Source organism: Dioszegia hungarica (genome assembly GCF_025882075.1).
Source record: "Dioszegia hungarica strain PDD-24b-2 chromosome Unknown MKK02contig_11, whole genome shotgun sequence".
Taxonomy (NCBI): Eukaryota; Fungi; Basidiomycota; class Tremellomycetes; order Tremellales; family Bulleribasidiaceae; genus Dioszegia; species Dioszegia hungarica.
The window spans coordinates 910500-925198 of record NW_026515771.1 but is presented as its reverse complement, the minus strand read 5'-3'; the positions used below and the strand labels follow the sequence as shown (position 1 = coordinate 925198).

The window sequence follows — 14699 nt, the reverse complement described above, 5'->3', positions numbered from 1 at the left end:
CCGCATGCTTATCCCACGCCTCGCTCGCCTTTACCCGGATCTCTACCCCCGACGACCTCCTCCGCTGTGTTGCTCGGCTCTATAACCTTCTCCTTGCCCGGCTTGGCTCCCTTTTGTGCCTTCTTGTCCACCGGGTCCGCCTCTTCCACCTCGTAGTCCGTATCCTCCTCGTCGGACTCGTCTAGACTACGGAACCAAGATGGGATGTTATCCGGAAGGGGGAGATTGATGAGGTCCGGATCGAACAGCTATCGGGGTATTAGCTTCATTCTGGGTTGTACATCGCCCAAGAGTTCTCCAGCTCGCCTCGATATACTGCTCGTCCGAATACCGATGCTTCGTCGGCCCAGAATGCGCTCGATACTACATACAATCAGCTGCTCTGTCCGGGCTACAGTGTCAAGTCATCAGCTGACCTCGACGAGGGTAGAGGCGAAGTTCCACCCCTGCAGCACTCGAAGGCAGCCAACGATGATACCCGTTTGATGTATCCCCAGACTGCGGTATCAGCTCGGTCGCCCTTGTCGGCTGCTCGACAGCCGCGAAGAAAAAGGAGTTCTTGGCTGGAAGGACTTACGGGTCAATGATCAGAAGAGGGTGTACCCGCTTGTCCAGTAACAGCTCCAGCGTTGCCTTGACGATCTCATCCTGGATAGGTTTCCAGTCCATGAGTGGCCTCCATAATGTCGTGCCCAAATGCAGCTGGAGCATCAGCTTCTCCTCTATGCTTGGGGGCAGAAATACGAGCAGCTCACAAAGTCGATTCCCGCCGCTCGAGTAAAAGCGAGAAGCTGCTTCGTGGGGAACTCGGGCGTCAGGGAAATGATCGTCTTGAGGTTCAGCGAAGCCAGGAATGGGACCTATCCATATCAGCTTGCACTCCTGCTGAGCTCGAGACAGCTTACCTGAGCGGGCGTAGGACTGGCAGAGCGATACACGCCAGGCTCGACCACCGAGAAGAGGTTGGGCACGTGGATGAGGGAAGGTCCGGGTTGTTTGGAAGAGCGCGCTCGGCTGGAGGACGCCATTTCCGCGCGATCAGCCGAGAATATAAGAGCAGGCCCTCGGCTTGCTGAGGCGGGGTAGCGGGCTGCGTTACCGCATAGTGCTGGATTGCTGAAAGATGTATGGTGGAGAAGTGATGTTCTGGCTTGCGCTCGACTTGAGCTAAGCTGTTGATGGACATGCCCGTGCGCAGGTGGCGGAGGCTCGAGGGTGGCGGGTGTCTTGGGTGTGGTTGTGGCAGCTAGGCGGTCTGTCAAGCGGTCTGAGGTAGGTGCGAGGCGGCGAGGCCCACAGCGCGTCTCTTCATAGTGCATCTACATATCACAATAGCCGGCCCAGCCTCGCATCATGCTCGTCATGAGCGGGTGAGAGATCCCTTCGCTCGGTATAAACGCTGCGCCCGACCCGTCCAAGTTCCCATCTGCGCCTCTGGTGTGTATGTAGTTCATCCCCATGCCAAGCTATAGTATGAGCTGAGTAAATCAATAAGGCGCAGGCAGACTTACAGAGTAAGGCGTCGGCGCATCCCCACTTCCATCCGTTGGCGTCTTGGTCTTGCTCCCAGCGGCCTCTCGGACCGCATCGCTCGTCACCAGATCCTTCTCCTTCGAGCTACTGGAGCTGCTACTCGAGCTCGACGACTTCTCCCTGGACGACGAGGAAGACGAAGAGGAAGGCTTCCCCGCCGCTTTGGCCTTCTCAGCCTCTTTAGCAGCCAGCATCTTTGCCTTCTCCTTTTCCTTCTCCCGGTCGCCTGAGCCGGAGCGTGAAGAGCCCGACTCCGATGCCGAAGCCTTGGCCTTCTCAGCCTCCTTCATAGCTTGCATCTTTGCCAGCTTGGCCTTTTCGGCATCCTTGTCGGGATCGGATGGACGAGAAGATGAACCGCCACTTGAGGACAACGACGTTGACGGTGCTGCGGAGTTCGAGGCCGGTCCGTTCAGTTCCTGCGATATCATCTGAAGGCTGAAGAAGAGTAGTAATAGGAAGCCGAGGGACTTGCTGACTGCACACTGGGTCAGCCGCGAGCTGCACTCCGGAGCGAAAGGACTCACGCAAGCTGATCCCGACAATCATCATCAGCGCTTTCGTTCGCCACAGTTTCTGTTTTTGCCTAACCAGGTCAGCTTGTACACGACCATTTTGACGCTACAATCTCACCTCTCCTCTGCCTCCTTGCCGGTCGTCTTTCCGGCCACGTCAGCCTTCCCAGTAGAGGACCCACCCTCGGCCTTCTTGGCATCCATCATCTTTTGCTTTTTGGCCGCCGCCTCCTTCTCGGCCATCTTCAACTTTTCAGCTTCTTTGGCTTTTTCTGCCTCCTTGAGCTTCTCCTTCTCCTTGGCCCTGGCCTTCTCTTTATCTCCGTCCCCGTCCTTGTTCTTCTCACCGGACTTTGACTTTTCCTCTTTCGGCTCAGGCGGTACCTCTGGCTTGTTGAAGTGGCCCCTGTCTCGTCAGCTCCAACACAATCCGCAGAATAACACGAGACGTACACATGACTAGGCGTTCCGCTCTCCCACCACAACTCCGGCCCAGTCTTCCCCGCCTTGCCCATCGGGAACGGCCACATCGCCGCCCTGTTCAGTCTCGTCGTCAAGAACGCCGAAGGATGAGCGCGCAGATCTTCCCATGGCGATGGGCGATCGGGAGGTTTGTCCTCTTTCTTTTCTGACTTGGAGCTCGACTCTCTGGGCTTCTCTCGGGACGAGGATGATGACGAGGAAGAGGGTCTGGCGTCGGGCGCGGCGGGAGGGACCTCGTTTGCGAGTTGATTCCACATCAGGACGAATCTGCGGGTCAGCCATATCTGTAGACCGGCGAGGATGAAGGGAACGGACATGAGCGCCGCTACTGTCATATGGACGTATGTGAGATGGAGGTGAGGTACGCCAGGGATCGAGCCGGTCATCTGTGCAACTGCCCATCAGCGCTAGCACCCTTTCGAGCGGTAGAGGTCCGGGACGTACGCAAAGTCAGTATGATCAGCCAAAAACCCCAGAACAGGACTCTTGGAGCGACGTTGCTATTCTGTATCAGTGACAGCTAATTGGCCATAGGACGGTCGGTGCTACTCACAAGATCCTATCGGGCGTCGGTATCAGATTCGGCATGACATTGCTCGCCATGAAGAGCACCATACCCGTGATCAGTATCGTGTAGACGGGTGCGGGCGCGCTGCTCGAGGGCGCGGGTGGCGGCCATACCGGCCCAGTCGGGTAGGGGTAGAAAGACATGGCTAGGCGGAATGATGATCAGGTCCAACTGATACCGTGGTCGATAAGTGGGAGAAAGAGTCATTTCCCGCAGTGAGCGATGTGGGGCGGGAGCGGGGCGAAAAGATCAAAGGGAGGTCAGAGTCACGTCAGTGTGTCATGAATTCGGTGTATCAGTCATCCTTGATGTAAGAGAAAGGCAAAGGATGATCCTATCGCGTCAAGTGTCATGCGACACCCCACACGCCCATTGGACAAGCTCTCCACTCTCTCGGCCCGAGTTTCCTCCACCCCGGCGCCGTCGCCGCGTCGTGACCGTTCTGCAGCGTAGACCCAGGTGTAGATCGGGCGCCGTCCATGAGGATTGGTTGAGCCACCTAGCAATCAGATTTATGCCTCCGGTGGGACTGCCAAAGCTCACCCGTTGCAATTGCCCGAGACGCGCCTCCATTTGCGCCAACATCCGATCGGCCTCGTTCATCCCCTCCATATTGACGTCGTCCAGCCCGCTCAGAAGATCTGGCTCGTCTGGCTCAAGAAGCATCGGCGCGATGGACCGCCAGCTGTCCTGCAAGCTACCATCGATCTGAGCGAGACTACCAGCGAGTCTACGCAGACTTTACGATCAGCTGTTTCCCCATTGCACGATGGAGTTTACTCACATCATATCCCCCGCAAGAAGCGCGCTCACCACTCTGTTCCAAAGAGGCCGCCTACACTCCTCGGCGATGCCTATACGCCCCGGTCCCGATAGTCCCTCCCATAGCCAGATAAGCCATACCGCTAGCGTCCAGCGAAATGACTGCCTCTCCTTCTCTCCTTCCCGCCTGCCTTCCTGCGACGGATGCTCCGGCGTCCGGCGGCCTTCGTCATCGATGAGCGCTGAGACGATATGTTCGGCGAGCAGTGCGGGATACGTTGGCCGCACAGCCGTCAGGTGGACGAGGAGCGGTGCCCAGACCTGCAGCAATGCCGTCGGGGGGGCAGTATCCGTCTTTCCCGGCCTCTTCTTCCTCGCGAGCGGTATCATCCCCTCCGTACCACACAGCGCCTCCACAACATCTTCCACCTCCTCTGACTCCAGACCCCTTCGGACTCTTCGCAGCTCTTTTGCACGGGCGGTATCTTCCGCAACTTCCCGATCCCTCAATCGATCCTTCATCAACCGCTTCCACCGCCCGACAAGCTTCTCGGCGCGGTCACGGCCTTCATATGCCGGCTGGGTCGAGCTGGAGGCTAGGAGAGGGAGGAAGGAGAAGGTATGAAGGTAATGGATCGCCTGAAGGACCGATTGGCGGAGGAGCGGGAGAGGGGGGAGGTCCTCGTGTGTCGCGCGATGCCGGAGGGAGATGAGGGAGGCGGGGATCTGGATGCTCGCTGCGAGATGGGATATAGGTCTAGCATATGGTCCTAGGATCTCAGCATGGTACTGGCACTGAGGGGCCAGCTCACCTGTCTGAAGCGGATCCACCATGCCGTTGATGAATCTCACAACCGCCATCGCGGACGTCAGACGCGTAGCGTGCGCAGCGGCCGAGTCTGCTGGCGGGGGCAGGAGGTCCGCCGATACCAGCGTATGCAGAAGATGGATGAAAGCCGGACATGATGGCGAAGAGATATACACGCTCATCTGGAGACATCAGCTTCGGACCCGCGAGCACAAGTAAAGCTAGCTTACCCTCGCCAGTCCCCGCCGACGCGACGCAATGTCCGCAGATGGCGCAAAGAGCCACTCATACAGCTCGCTGAGCTCCGACTGGCTCGTCCATGGGACTCGTCTGGGTGTCCGCATTGAATATAGCAGTCAGGTGAAGCTGTGAGAGAGACCTGCTCTGGCTGGCGGAAATTTCAGCTCAGAGCGATGACGGCATGCGGGGCCCTCGCTTACTTCGCCAATCTTCGGGATCTCGCTCCGAGAGTCCGAAGGCGATTCGAGTCGAAGCGAGATGGATGGTTCAATTGACCGTATCAAGTGCAGTGAACATAGTCTCTCATAACCTATCATAATTACCCGTGGAATCAAAATGTCCATCTATAAGAACACCTACAAGCCACCAACGCCTCCAGATTTGGAGGATGTCATGTCCATCCCTCCAGAAGAATATGACTTCAACTTTGTCTTTGACGTCAAGCCGCTCCGGACGGATCGTGTCGAGCTTCGACCCTTCGTGGTCAGTCAGATGACCAAGGATTGAGGGTTGCACTGACTAACTAGCCCTCACTGCATGCCAAGCTGCTATATGATGGCTTCATGAAGTACCCCGAGACGCAACAGTGGCTACCGATGGAGACGCACACTCTGGAGGATGTGCTGCGCAGCACGGAGACGCGACGAAGGCAGCCAGTGAGTTCTTCAATTGAGAGGCTTTATCGCAGCGTCTGACCATGGCAGGGCTTCTTGCAATATGCCGTCTATACCGATAAGCCTGGAAGCGACACCCCACCGACTGATCCATCGGAGTATGAGTTCGCCGGGACAGTCTCGTGTATCAACGCGTCGGCGGATGACCTCGTGGCAGAACCAGGATGGATAGTGATCTTCCCTCCATATCAGGTGAGCCTCCCCGCTTGTGACTGTAAGAGATGTACTGAAAGATAGCGCACTCATGTCCTCACTCATGCTGCCGGAGCGCTCATGCACCACATCCTCGACATGCCAGACCAAGGTGGGCTCGGTTTACGGCGGTGTCAGTGGTTCACTACATCCCTCAATCTTGCATCTCAGAAGGCGGCACTGAGGCTGGGATTCACCTTTGAAGGATTGTTGCGGAACCACCGGACGATTCCGCACGGTAAAGTCGGCGCGCAGGGTGAGTGATGTTGATCCTAGATTGATATGTAGGAGGATGGGCAGCTGACAGCAATCAGAAGGACGACTAGGTGATTCCAAGCCGGGACAGATGTCTCGAGATAGCTGGCTAGCGAGTATAACCTGGAGGGAGTGGGAGGAGGATGTGCGAGATAGATTGGATAGCCTTATCGCTAGAAGGTGAATGCCCATACAATGAAGGTCTGATCCACCTCCACGATTGGACAGCTTTCTCTGTCTTCCATGACAGGCTCGTTTGTAGCGGCCATGGCTGTGCAGGGCATCAACAGCGGGTGAGCCTCGCTGCCTCGCTGGGTAGTAACCCTGCCTGCCACATGAGGCCACATGCAAGCCGGCGGAGATCCGTTACGTTACCCAGGCACATGTCTTAAACCCTGACCGTGCCTGCTGATATCATCACTCTTCTGGATTATCCGCCTTCAATCATCCGCACATCCCACTTCTTCTCCGCCGATCGAGTCGTGGCGTGAGGAGCTCGGTGCCACGGGCCATGGAGTCATCTCCCAGCGATGCCGCTCGTCGTGTGCCTTTCCGACGAGGGTCCACGCCGAACTTTTCTCCTCAACGCTCGAGTCTGGACTTACCTCCGCTCCTGAACCTCGCTGCCTCCTATCAGGACTACCCGGAGTCTCCCACGCGCAACGCGTCTCGTCGTCTTCTCGCTTCGCACAAGGAGGAGACGCTCTACTCCCTCAACGATGATGATGAGTCAGAGAAGAAGCTCAAGGGAGGGAAGCGGGAGTGGTCCGTCAGGCGGGTCGTGATCTATCTGCTTCTATTGGGATGCGTGGGAATGGCAGCAAAGAGGGTCTTTGTCAACAACGGAGGTATCGGGTCGCTACGTGACGGTAAGCTTCACCTCGGAAACCTGTATCGCGATCCAGAGGAGCGCGGGCCTTGCCGATTCGTCAGTCCCGTCGAGGCGTATCATCGGGACCTCAAGCGACTCCGCCGAAAAGTAGCAGACCAATACGACTTTGACCTCGTCCACCCCTCGACGCTTAATCATACCGCTCGGTCCCACCATCATCAATTCTCACACACGGGTCATCTCCTCATCTCGGACGCCCCGGGATCACCTCATCCAATCCCTCTCCTCCTGTCTCTCGGCGAGAAGCGGTGGGAGGAGCTGCTCAGCCGGCAGAGTCAGAGTCTGGGGGAAGCAGTGAGGGAGTATGAGCGGAGATATAGCCGGAAGCCGCCAAAAGGGTTCGATATCTGGTGGGAGAAGGTCAAGGAGTTCAATCTTATCCTGCCGGACGAGTACGATCGGATCAACCTCGACTTGGCGCCGTTCTTTGCGCTGCCCAAGGAGGAGATGAAGAGGCGGATGCGGATGGTGGAGGAGATGAAAGAGACGTTCACACTGATCGTCAAGAACGGAAGGGTCGATGTGAGGGTGAGTAGCGGCACTGCAGGGAGCTAACGAGCAGATCAGGGATAAAGGCGGTTTGAAATGGGGCGGGACGTGGCCTCGCGCTCAGGATGCGGCATCGTGAGTCCGTTATGCTCGTAGTACTGATGCCCAGGCTGATCGCTGCATTCGCTCAGGATCTGCCCGATATGAAAGCCACCTTCTCGATCTTCGACCAACCGCAGATCTACCTGTCTTGGGCTCGAAGAGGATCGTTGGTCGAGCTTGGTCTGCGAGGAGAACGTGAGGTGTTTTATGTTAGGCAGGACTCGGCTGACTGAGCAGACACTGCCCATCTGCAAGAAACGGACGACGCTGTGGTCAAGCTATCAAGGAGCTGCCCTCCTGACAGTCATTTCCGGACGGACGCAGACATGACAGAGGGTGAGTCCGTGAGGTATACCGCTCGGACTGAAAGTTCTAGGCCACTCGTTGATCTACGACCCCCTTGAAGCCGGTGATCTCTGTCAGAGTGAGTTGACCTATTGGACTGTCCAAGCTAATTACTTAGATCCGTACCTCGTACCCCTGCATGGCCTGACCATCGAAGCGCACGACCAGTACTCTCATCCTCGACCCCATACCCAACTCCTCCCGCTCTTCAGCTTGGCCAAGACCTCCATCAAGTAGGTGGCTCCTCTCCAGGCAGCGCTTGTGCTGATCACACAGCTCCGATATCCTTATTACCCCGCTCGACCAATTTTTCGATCCGCCCGGGCGAGATCTCCGCTGGGAAGACAAGCGCTCCTCCAAACTCGCCTGGCGAGGGAGCCCGACCGGTATCTCGATGATGAACCAAGATCTCCCCTGGCGAGATTCTCACCGTATCAGGCTGCACCACTGGGCCAACAATCGGACATTAGATGGCGTTAGCTACATCATGCCTGATCTGGGACAGTCAGACGACGGATCCGAGATCGAGGACACGGTGGACGAGGCAGAGGAGGACGGAGAGCGGGAGAGACGGCAGGTGCAGATGGAGCCGGGTCTGGCGTACAAGCGGGAGCAGGTCAAGACCAAGGTGGCGACTAATTTCTTTGTCGATGCCAAGCTGGCTGGAGGACCTATCCAGTGTAGCGAGGAAGATGGGACCTGCGATGAGATGAAGCAAGTCCCATGCCCGCTTACATCCAGCATAGCTGACAATATCAGTAACGAAATTAATTGGGCACCGAGGCAGCGGGCAGAAATCCTGAATCGCCACAAATTCTTGCTAGATATTGATGGAAACGGATGGAGGTGAGCCAGTATGCTAGGCCTTTCGGTCACAGCTGATCGTTAGTGGCCGCTTCAGGAGGCTTATGAGTACCAACTCGCTCGTCATCAAGGTCGGGATCTTTACAGAATGGTTCCAGCCGCATCTTATCCCGTCAGTCTCTACGACCATCCTTGTTGTGACTCGGCTATGGACTGACCTCGTAGATGGTTCATGTACGTCCCCGCCAAGCTGGACTTTTCGGACATGTTTGATATCCTTGCTTTGTAAGTGGGCCAGCCAGTCTGAAATAGTAAAAGGCTGACACCGCAGCTTCCGAGGCACACCCCACCACCCCGATCTCGGCTTTGACGAGACAGCAAAAGCTCTCGCGCGGAACGGCAAATGCTTCGTTCAGCGCATGTTCCGGATAGAAGATCTGCAGGCGTACATGATGCGCCTCTTTCTCGAATACGCTGTAAGTTTATTCTGGAGGCTCACTGAGCGAAGCTGATCACCGACATAGAGGTTGGCAGCGGACGAAGGAGTGGATATGGTAAGTCTTGCCCCCGCCCAACACAGGGGTATAGCTCACAGAGCAGGACTTCCATTACATAGATCCCGCCGATGTATCGCTGGGATCCGAGGCAGACATCCATGCTCATAAAGCTTTCGACGAGTACAAAGACTTCCCAGAGCCAGAGGAGGACGGTGCCTGAAGAACCGGGGCGGGGCATCCTAAACGTGGGCATCTATCAATCGCATCGCAAGGGGATGACATGGGACAACTTATTCTGGGATTCGAGATCTGTATGCATGGTCGATATCATATCTGTCATCAACCTACTCTAAACGGCCGGACCTAGACAATACCTACTTGAGATACACTTCGGATAAATAGGTTGGCATATTTATACGCTGCTACACCGAACCCAAACCAGGATCTGCTAAACACTGGGTCATGGGATGCGGTATTCGAGTCGTGCTTGAGGGCACTAGAAAGCTCTATGATGATAACACCTACAGATCAGCTGCTTCCCCGTCTCTTATCCACTATACGTAGACTCACACATCCTGATCCCCACAGCCATCTGATGCCCACCACTTAATTGCCTCTCCCTTCTCCACCCGCCTAGTCGTGATGAGCTCGAGCTGGATGCTATTCGGATATCGATGAAGGGAGTCCGGGCATATCTTGACGTTGGCACAAGCTTGACAGCGTGTCTGCCCAATATCAGCCCACCTCAACTTCTCGAGCAGCTCTTAATACTGACTCTTGCATCCGCCTTGATCCAAAATGTATCGCTTCCCACTGATGAGCATGACCCTAGCGTCCCCAGACTTCAGCTTTCTCGACCCCTCCGGCGCTGGACCAGAGCCATGCACGAGCGGACGCAAGAGCCTGACGCCGGTCGCAAAGGTATGCTCGGCTATGAAATCCCGGTAGCAGTCATGCCGAGGAGTCTTCAGCTCTGGATCGAGCTCGATCCGCGCTCGAGTCTCGGAGTCGAGGTGTATGTCGCGTCTGCGGTAGATCAGCCGCTGCATTATCTCGGCTCCATCATCACTTCCGTCATGATCACGTCCGCCGGGATACCATCTACCTCAGAGATGTGACTGACTGGATATCCTCCCTGCCGACATGCCATCGAAGGCGCTCCCCATCCTCAATCGGTCTCAAAGGAAACAGCCCGAACTTCCAAAGCTGCAACTCCATCCCGCCCTCGTCAGGGTCGGTATACGTCGCCTCGATCACCCCATCCTCGACGAGATACAGGTTGGCGCATTGGCAACATCGCGTCTAGCGGTCAGCAGTTGTCTTCATGCCTTCTTCCCCTTCATCAAGGCGGGATGCTCACCATAACCCATCTGGCCTGCCCCTGCACCGCCACTGGTTCCTCAAATTGAGGCATCTTGATGATCAAATTACGATCAAAGCTCTCCTTCAGTCTTTTGGTCACGAGCGGGACGAGTAGCCCCTCGACGAGCTGTTTCGGGCGGAGGGGTCGGACGGGCATGTTGGAGGAGAGGTGGTGATATGTTGACTAGCATCGTATGAGCAATTGGGGGCGAGAAGATGAGAAGGCATTGGAGAGGTCGAGGAAGGTATTTGAGAGGTCGAGCGAAATTTTCCGATGCACACAGGTTGTGTGCGCCGACCCCTTCCGATCCTTCCCTGTCCTTCCGCTGCCCACGACCCGCCGGCACATGTCAGCGTGCCCTTCTAGCACCGCTCTCGAGCCTATGGGCCATGCGCAGGCTCCCTCGGCCGATATACCGCCTCGCGCTCTGTGATCAAATGGGAGTTTGGAGATGTTTGGTGAGGATGTAGTATCCGACCTTGGTCGATGTCGTTGCCCATTTTGACGCCTTTGTTGGCGAGGTTATTCTTGTTAGGTCATACTCATCGAGGTCATACCTGGCTTTGTCAGGTTCTTGTCGGATCGAAGCCCTATCTGACCACAGAACTTGGGGGGTCTAGGAATCAGCTGGACGTACCCCATTTTCGCATAGAACGCCTTAGCTGGAACATTGGCTAGCTGGGTCAGCACTCCTCTCTCTCTCATCACACATCAGCCAAGATGAGCTGCATACCAGATATACACGTCAGCATGGCCTTCTCCATCCCTCTTTCCCGCCCTATCCGCTCCATCTCCGCAATCAAGATCCGACCAAACCCTCTCCGCTGGCCAGATATGGCGAGCTGCAGCTCATAACTGCCCTATCAGCGCCCACTCTCAGCCTACCATGCAGGAGAGCTACTCACCAGTAGATGACTTCCGCATCTTCTTCCACATCGAAGCGGAAGGAGCAGTACCCTACCAGCTCATCCGGTCCAAAGTCCAGCTTATCCACCTTCTTCCGTTTTTTCTTCTTTGGCTTCGCCTGCTCGTCTGTACCTGCAGCTGCTGTATTGTTCTCTGGCCCAAGATGCGGTGATGTATTTGCCTCGTCGACTGAGACAGCCGCTGCTGAGCGCTTTCGTAGAAGTAAGAGGAACCGAGTGGTCGCATCGAACAACTCTTCTCGCTTGTCCGCCTCGGGCACGTCGAACTCCGTACCTTTGGCGCTACGAGGTCAGCTCGGTCTGCTCATGTCTGGGCCTGGTCTGTGCAGACGTACAGGGGCCTAATGTTATGGTCCCACAGCGTGTACAGAGTGTCTCTGGCGGTTTGACCGAGATGTGAAGTTGGCCGGAGCTGTAGCTCTATACTGCCCGATCAGCCCTGACTCTCTCGGGCTATCCTGACCAGACGGGACAAGCGGAGAACAACACTCACATGTCATGCTTTGAAGTATCTGAAGCAGGACCAATCTGTCGAGGGAAGCCAGGAGCGAGCTCGGACATCGTAGCCTGGAAGATCAGCCGAGGGCCTCCGTATGAAGAGTCAGCTTTGCGGCCGCTCACCGCGGTAGCCTTATCTATACGGGCGCGTTCAGACATATCGGGCTATCTCAGTCCGTTCCGAGAAGTGCGGATCCGGTGGTGTCAATGAGGAGCTCAGAGTCAACAATCTATAAGAAGGTCTTGCGGCCGAAGCTCGAGTGGCTTGCCAACTCCACATTCCTCACCAAAATCGCGTCCGGGTCTCGGTCGCGTTCACTCTCCCTTGACATTGTACCAGCCGAGCTGCGACATGTCCTCCGAGCTCGCCCCATTCTTTCCTTTGTCGAATCATCCGGCGCTGAGCGTCGCACACACGGTGCTCTCGACGCTGCGCAACCTCACTGGACCGGGGAAGGGGAATGACCTGAAAGCTGAAGAAAGGGCTGCTCTGGTCGGTGTCAGTGCATTGATCGCATGCGAGAAGTGAGCTATCATTCTGCTACTATGTCAGGATAAGAAGCTGACAAGTGTAGAGTACACAGCAAAGACCTCGTCGAGAAGACCGCTCAGAAGGCATCCTCCGTCTCCCCCGCACACTTCAGATCTGCCCTTAGACTAGCTCGCACCCTCCTCAGCTCTCAGACAGCGGACGATCTTGCGCCCTCTCCATCCCGCCGTACCTCTACCCGCGCTTCCAATGCTGCTGCATCGTCCTCCACCTCAGCGGGAACCGGCGTGTTGCCAAACCTCCCATCGCCCTTCTCGACCCCCAAGAAGAAGTACAAATACACCAGCGGCGTAGACATATCGAGTCTGCGGAAGCATACGCCGACGAAGGGGAGTCCGCTAAAGCAGAGCGTGACTCCTCGGAGACGGGCCGAGGCAGCCCCGGGGACGCCGGGCTGGGAAGCAGCCGACGCAGGGGAGGTCGAGGAAGAAGAGGAGAGGGAAGAAGTGGAGGATGTGGATATGGGGACGCCGACGAAGGCTCGTAATGCGCAGCCCTTGGCGGGAGAGGGATCCAAGCGAAAACGAAGGGATAAAGAGGAGGATATGGAGGCGTTCTTTGCTCTACGGCCAGGGTCTGGGGTGGCGGGGACAGGCGGTACGGCGGGACCGAGCAGGTTCCAGGGGTTTGCGCATGATCCGACAGCTGGGCTGAATCGGCAGAGGCGGACAGAGGCGGAGCGGAAGGGGCGAAGAGTCAGGAGGAAGCGGGATTGGACGTTTGCGGAGGAGGTGTGGGGAGGTGAGGCGGTAGTGAGGCGGAACGAGAGGGTGTTGGAGCGGCTCAAGGAGGACTGGGCAAGGAAGGACGACGAGGAAGGCATATAGTCGAAGAGCAAGATCGTACGAGGCCATCTGCTCTGAGAATCCCTGATGTACAACGTAGACTCTCGTAGTTTATAGTGTACAAGTAATGATGCTTGATATGATCTCGGAGCGCTCAAGCTGCCATCGCAACTCGCTCCTCCTTGACCTTCGTACGCGATGCTACAGTTCAGCATGGCACAGGTCTCGGTTCCAGAATACTCACCTTCTTCCTCCACGGCAGGCACGGACTCGACCGGCTCTTCCAGTGGCGCATCTGGTAGACTGACGGGCGTGGCCTCTGGGACGCTGGGTATAGCAGGCTGCGACAGTCAGACATGACCTCGCTACCGATGCGGAGGGAGGCAAGACGAACCATAGCTTCTCGCTCCAATGCCTCCAGCTCGGCCTGTACTGCCTCCTCTTCTTCCGGCGACATAGTCGACATGAGTGCTTCGTCTATCTCCTACACAAGGTCAGCTTCATATCCTTTGTCAATAGCACCTGAGCTCGCTGTACTTACCCGCTGATAAGCCACGCCCTCCTTCGTCTGGTCCATCAACCGCTCCACCTTCTCCAGCGACATCTCCTTATGCAGCTGCGTGAGCACCTCATTCCCCATCTCTAGCCCCTTCATCACTGTCGCCTGAATCTGCGTGAACTCGATCGAGCTAACCTGTGCAATATCAGCCAGGAGTCCCGCACAGCCGTCCAGGAAGACTTGCCAGTTCTTGCAAGGTCTGTAGTTGTCCGTCCGTCTTGACCAGGAGCTGCTCTTGATACTTCCGTTGTCTGAGAGCACGGAGAGCTCGCGTCTGGTCCGTCAGCATACGAGCGCAGTATGGGCAGGTCCATCACACACCTTGTCGCCCTTCTTTAGAGACTCCCTGGCGATCTCCTGTTCCCGGTCCAGCACGCTCTGCAACTATGTCTCGTTAACGGTAGTTCGCTTGACAGGTCTGCAAGATAGCTTACACGCTTCTGATATTGCTTCATCTTATCTCTCTGCACCTTCAAGCTGTACTCATCAGCTCATATCCTTCGCCGCCGCAGCCCATCGACACCACAAACTCGTCAGAAAGGTGACCCACTCCAGGATAGCTCGATCATGAGCCGTGATTTTCGGACCTGGCTGGGCAAGCCCTACCGATATCATTGCGTTCTTGAGGAAGCCCATGGTGCTGCGTGTCTCTCGGGTGCTATCAGCATCGATTGAAGGTGAAGAGATAGTGTCAACAACCCTTCGGCGCTTCGGACATCATGCTGCCATCCTTTCCGACGGAAGCGCCAAGCCATCCGCTCTCCGCTGTGCGCAGGCTGACTGCCTTGCTTCTCCTTGCATACCTCTACCTATATCTAGCTAGGACTCCTAGCTCACGCATAGCGCAGAGGGGGAGGAC

At 56.4% G+C, this 14699-nt stretch overlaps 9 protein-coding genes across 9 annotated transcripts; 3 read left to right on the top strand and 6 right to left on the bottom strand.

Annotated features, from left to right (window-relative positions):
* Nucleotides 1–8: 8 nt before the first annotated feature.
* On the bottom strand, nucleotides 9–1028 carry MKK02DRAFT_37808 (tyrosine phosphatase family-domain-containing protein; the record flags this gene model as incomplete). The annotated part of the gene is made up of 5 exons (XM_053089796.1): nucleotides 9–248; nucleotides 417–498; nucleotides 578–702; nucleotides 756–860; nucleotides 906–1028. 5 exons carry the CDS (start codon nucleotides 1026–1028, stop codon nucleotides 9–11), a joined length of 675 nt encoding a protein of 224 aa, XP_052944709.1.
* A 291-nt stretch (nucleotides 1029–1319) lies between these two features.
* MKK02DRAFT_37807 (uncharacterized protein) lies at nucleotides 1320–3242 on the bottom strand (the record flags this gene model as incomplete). The annotated part of the gene is made up of 8 exons (XM_053089795.1): nucleotides 1320–1466; nucleotides 1512–2011; nucleotides 2061–2119; nucleotides 2167–2454; nucleotides 2502–2798; nucleotides 2847–2925; nucleotides 2976–3031; nucleotides 3085–3242. 8 exons carry the CDS (start codon nucleotides 3240–3242, stop codon nucleotides 1320–1322), a joined length of 1584 nt encoding a protein of 527 aa, XP_052944708.1.
* Nucleotides 3243–3448: 206 nt separating this feature from the next.
* Nucleotides 3449–5013, bottom strand: MKK02DRAFT_16400 (Las1-like-domain-containing protein; the record flags this gene model as incomplete). The annotated part of the gene is made up of 5 exons (XM_053085625.1): nucleotides 3449–3598; nucleotides 3643–3838; nucleotides 3884–4631; nucleotides 4674–4851; nucleotides 4900–5013. The coding sequence occupies 5 exons, from the start codon at nucleotides 5011–5013 to the stop codon at nucleotides 3449–3451; spliced, it is 1386 nt and encodes a 461-aa protein (XP_052944707.1).
* A 232-nt stretch (nucleotides 5014–5245) lies between these two features.
* Nucleotides 5246–6214, top strand: MKK02DRAFT_16180 (acyl-CoA N-acyltransferase; the record flags this gene model as incomplete). The annotated part of the gene is made up of 5 exons (XM_053085589.1): nucleotides 5246–5392; nucleotides 5437–5565; nucleotides 5614–5775; nucleotides 5821–6031; nucleotides 6090–6214. 5 exons carry the CDS (start codon nucleotides 5246–5248, stop codon nucleotides 6212–6214), a joined length of 774 nt encoding a protein of 257 aa, XP_052944706.1.
* A 327-nt stretch (nucleotides 6215–6541) lies between these two features.
* Nucleotides 6542–9379, top strand: MKK02DRAFT_28046 (uncharacterized protein; the record flags this gene model as incomplete). Its single annotated transcript, XM_053087474.1, has 12 exons — nucleotides 6542–7450; nucleotides 7485–7546; nucleotides 7581–7708; nucleotides 7751–7849; nucleotides 7890–7937; nucleotides 7977–8091; nucleotides 8135–8704; nucleotides 8748–8834; nucleotides 8888–8947; nucleotides 8994–9138; nucleotides 9187–9216; nucleotides 9263–9379. The coding sequence occupies 12 exons, from the start codon at nucleotides 6542–6544 to the stop codon at nucleotides 9377–9379; spliced, it is 2370 nt and encodes a 789-aa protein (XP_052944705.1).
* A 276-nt stretch (nucleotides 9380–9655) lies between these two features.
* MKK02DRAFT_28045 (uncharacterized protein) lies at nucleotides 9656–10678 on the bottom strand (the record flags this gene model as incomplete). The annotated part of the gene is made up of 5 exons (XM_053087473.1): nucleotides 9656–9680; nucleotides 9730–9871; nucleotides 9935–10260; nucleotides 10283–10461; nucleotides 10520–10678. The coding sequence occupies 5 exons, from the start codon at nucleotides 10676–10678 to the stop codon at nucleotides 9656–9658; spliced, it is 831 nt and encodes a 276-aa protein (XP_052944704.1).
* A 277-nt stretch (nucleotides 10679–10955) lies between these two features.
* MKK02DRAFT_37802 (uncharacterized protein) lies at nucleotides 10956–12105 on the bottom strand (the record flags this gene model as incomplete). Its single annotated transcript, XM_053089794.1, has 7 exons — nucleotides 10956–11079; nucleotides 11160–11196; nucleotides 11256–11377; nucleotides 11428–11730; nucleotides 11784–11873; nucleotides 11942–12015; nucleotides 12070–12105. The coding sequence occupies 7 exons, from the start codon at nucleotides 12103–12105 to the stop codon at nucleotides 10956–10958; spliced, it is 786 nt and encodes a 261-aa protein (XP_052944703.1).
* Nucleotides 12106–12298: 193 nt separating this feature from the next.
* MKK02DRAFT_37801 (uncharacterized protein) lies at nucleotides 12299–13323 on the top strand (the record flags this gene model as incomplete). The annotated part of the gene is made up of 2 exons (XM_053089793.1): nucleotides 12299–12471; nucleotides 12522–13323. 2 exons carry the CDS (start codon nucleotides 12299–12301, stop codon nucleotides 13321–13323), a joined length of 975 nt encoding a protein of 324 aa, XP_052944702.1.
* Nucleotides 13324–13687: 364 nt separating this feature from the next.
* On the bottom strand, nucleotides 13688–14422 carry MKK02DRAFT_13553 (Snf7 family; the record flags this gene model as incomplete). Its single annotated transcript, XM_053085531.1, has 6 exons — nucleotides 13688–13765; nucleotides 13823–13970; nucleotides 14005–14114; nucleotides 14162–14224; nucleotides 14275–14317; nucleotides 14391–14422. Coding segments are annotated over 6 exons (474 nt in total), but the record flags the coding sequence as incomplete, so codon positions are not given.
* Nucleotides 14423–14699: the final 277 nt, after the last annotated feature.